General features: G+C 45.9%; 1 protein-coding gene across 1 annotated transcript in view; it reads left to right on the top strand.

Moving 5' to 3' along the window:
• The window catches only part of LOC311322076 (tyrosine-protein phosphatase non-receptor type 4-like), a gene marked incomplete at its 3' end in the record, with an annotated part of 55,868 nt that extends 55,146 nt beyond the window's left edge, over positions 1-722 (top strand). The window contains exon 26 of the mRNA XM_084454086.1: positions 585-722. Within this exon, the coding sequence (XP_084310212.1) occupies positions 585-722 (138 nt within the window). The remainder of the gene's footprint in view (positions 1-584) is intronic.
• Between the last annotated feature and the right edge of the window lie 2,134 nt (positions 723-2,856).

The raw sequence follows: 2,856 nt of genomic DNA, 5'->3' as shown, positions 1-2,856 counted from the left end.
AGTTCTGGGATGAAATCAGGGTCATGAACAACTGGAAAACATCTTTGCCATCAAATATAGATGGAGTTGGTGGTTCTGAGGAAATATCCCAGCTGTGGCAGAAACATTATTGTGAGCTGTTCAATTGTGTAAAGAGCAGCAGCTCTTTCTCAGTGGGCATCATTGATAAATAATGAAAATGTGACTGTGACCCCACAAGAAGTTCACGATGCAGTTATGCAGCTAGCAGACAATAAGGCATGTGGTTTGGATAAAATAACTGCTGAACATCTTAAATATTCAGGTAGAAAGCTGATAGATGTAGATTCACCCACATTAAAATGAGACTGTTTCGTAACCAAAAATAAACTCCTCGGGGTACCTTTAAACAGTGTATAATTCCATAAAAATACGATTTTTTTTTTTTTTCCGTTATCTTAGAATGAGCCTTTTTTGATCTACATAGGGAGCGGGTCCTTCCACGGAGGCCGCCATGTTGCACCATGCATTTGTATTCAGTTGGTTGCAATCTGCAACCTCACCACTAGATGCCGCCAAGAGTCACACACTGCACCTTTAAAGCTGTTTTGATTTGTGTCTTGCAGAGCCAGTACCGCTTCGTCTGCGAGGCCATCCTGAAGGTGTACGGGGAGGAGCTTGTGAAGCCGCCGACCCCCGCCGCCTCCCCCGTGACCCCCGCCGCGATCCCCGCGACCTCCCCGACGCCCCCACTGTCTGAGTAGAGCCTGGGGGCCTCGCAGACAGACCCCCAACGAGGCCCTCCTCTCTTCTGACAGTCCGACTGGAGCCCGCCTCGTCCAACGAACCACTGAGAGCGGAGGCCTGAGCCACAGGAGGAACCAAGCACGGCTGCACTTTACGTTAACGGAAACGATACCCGGAGGTCTGGCGAGCGAGAGACAGAGATGCCGTTTCTGAAACGGAACCGGAAGGGAGGTCAAGTGCCCAGGGTGAAAAAAGAGAAGTGGAATAAGATAATAATAGTGTGGACATCGATGTGGTGCCATGAGTGATGACCCTTCAGAAAGAACAGGGGACTGACTCTTTCAACCCGCCAACGCATCGTGCTTAGTCAGAGTCTCAAAACAGGATTTTTATTCTCCTTGGTTTGTTTACTCCACAGTCCTTTCCACTGAAACAAAAAAAGAGGTTCCCCGGTGCCAGAATCCTAAAAATAGGAGGGACCTGGAGTTACCCCCGTGTTCCCCTGAGTGTCCTGACGAAAGCCAGATGAATCGCCGGCTGTGATTGGTGACTCTGCTCCAGCCGAAAGCATGAATCACACCGTACATCCTGGCATTCACATCACATACACCCAGCTCACATTTATCAGTCAACATGTTATGTTAAAACCAACTGTATCTTTTCACCAGACCCTGTCATATATATGCACAGCGATGCGTAGAGCTAGAAGCACTCCTAGATCTGGGATCTATTAGCACTCCTAGATCAGGGATCTATAAGCACTCCTAGATCAGGGGTCTATAAACACTCCTAGATCAGGGATCTATAAGCACTCCTAGATCAGGGGTCTATAAACACTCCTAGATCAGGGATCTATAAGCACTCCTAGATCAGGGATCTATAAGCACTCCTAGATCAGGGATCTATTAGCACTCCTAGATCAGGGATCTATAAGCACTCCTAGATCAGGGATCTATAAGCACTCCTAGATCAGGGATCTATTAGCACTCCTAGATCAGGGATCTATAAGCACTCCTAGATCAAGGGTCTATAAGCACTCCTAGATCAGGGATCTATAAGCATTCCTAGATCAGGGGTCTATAAACACTCCTAGATCAGGGATCTATAAGCATTCCTAGATCAGGGATCTATTAGCACTCCTAGATCAAGCTCCCTCCATGGGTTTAATGGGTTCTGCAGTTGTTGCTGTTTTCTTAGGCAGCTATCTACAAGTGTTCTAGTACATCTAGCTCCCATGTGTTCTAGTACATCTAGCTCACATGTGTTCTAGTACATCTAGCTCACGTGTTCTAGTACATCTAGCTCACACGTGTTCTAGGACATATAGCTCACATGTGTTCTAGTACATCTAGCTCACATGTGTTCTAGTACATCTAGCTCACGTGTTCTAGTACATCTAGCTCACGTGTTCTAGTACATCTAGCTCACGTGTTCTAGTACATCTAGCTCACGTGTTCTAGTACATCTAGCTCACGTGTTCTAGTACATCTAGCTCCCATGTGTTCTAGTACATCTAGCTCACGTGTTCTGGTACATCTAGCTCACATGTGTTCTAGTACATCTAGCTCACATGTGTTCTAGTACATCTAGCTCACGTGTTCTAGTACATCTAGCTCACGTGTTCTAGTACATCTAGCTCACGTGTTCTAGTACATCTAGCTCACATGTGTTCTAGTACATCTAGCTCACGTGTTCTAGTACATCTAGCTCACGTGTTCTGGTACATCTAGCTCACATGTGTTCTAGTACATCTAGCTCACGTGTTCTAGTACATCTAGCTCACGTGTTCTAGTACATCTAGCTCACGTGTTCTAGTACATCTAGCTCACGTGTTCTAGTACATCTAGCTCATGTGTTCTAGTACATCTAGCTCACGTGTTCTGGTACATCTAGCTCACGTGTTCTAGTACATCTAGCTCACGTGTTCTAGTACATCTAGCTCACGTGTTCTAGTACATCTAGCTCACGTGTTCTAGTACATCTAGCTCACGTGTTCTAGTACATCTAGCTCACATGTGTTCTAGTACATCTAGCTCACGTGTGTTCTAGTACATCTAGCTCACGTGTTCTAGTACATCGAGCTCACACGTGTTCTAGTACATCTAGCTCACGTGTTCTAGTACATCTAGCTCACGTGTTCTAGTACATCTA

Source organism: Borostomias antarcticus (assembly GCF_949987555.1).
Source record: "Borostomias antarcticus genome assembly, chromosome: 19".
In the NCBI taxonomy this organism is placed as follows: domain Eukaryota; kingdom Metazoa; phylum Chordata; class Actinopteri; order Stomiiformes; family Stomiidae; genus Borostomias; species Borostomias antarcticus.
Note: the sequence above shows the minus strand (reverse complement) of the source record. Positions and strands in the feature narration are given on the sequence as shown.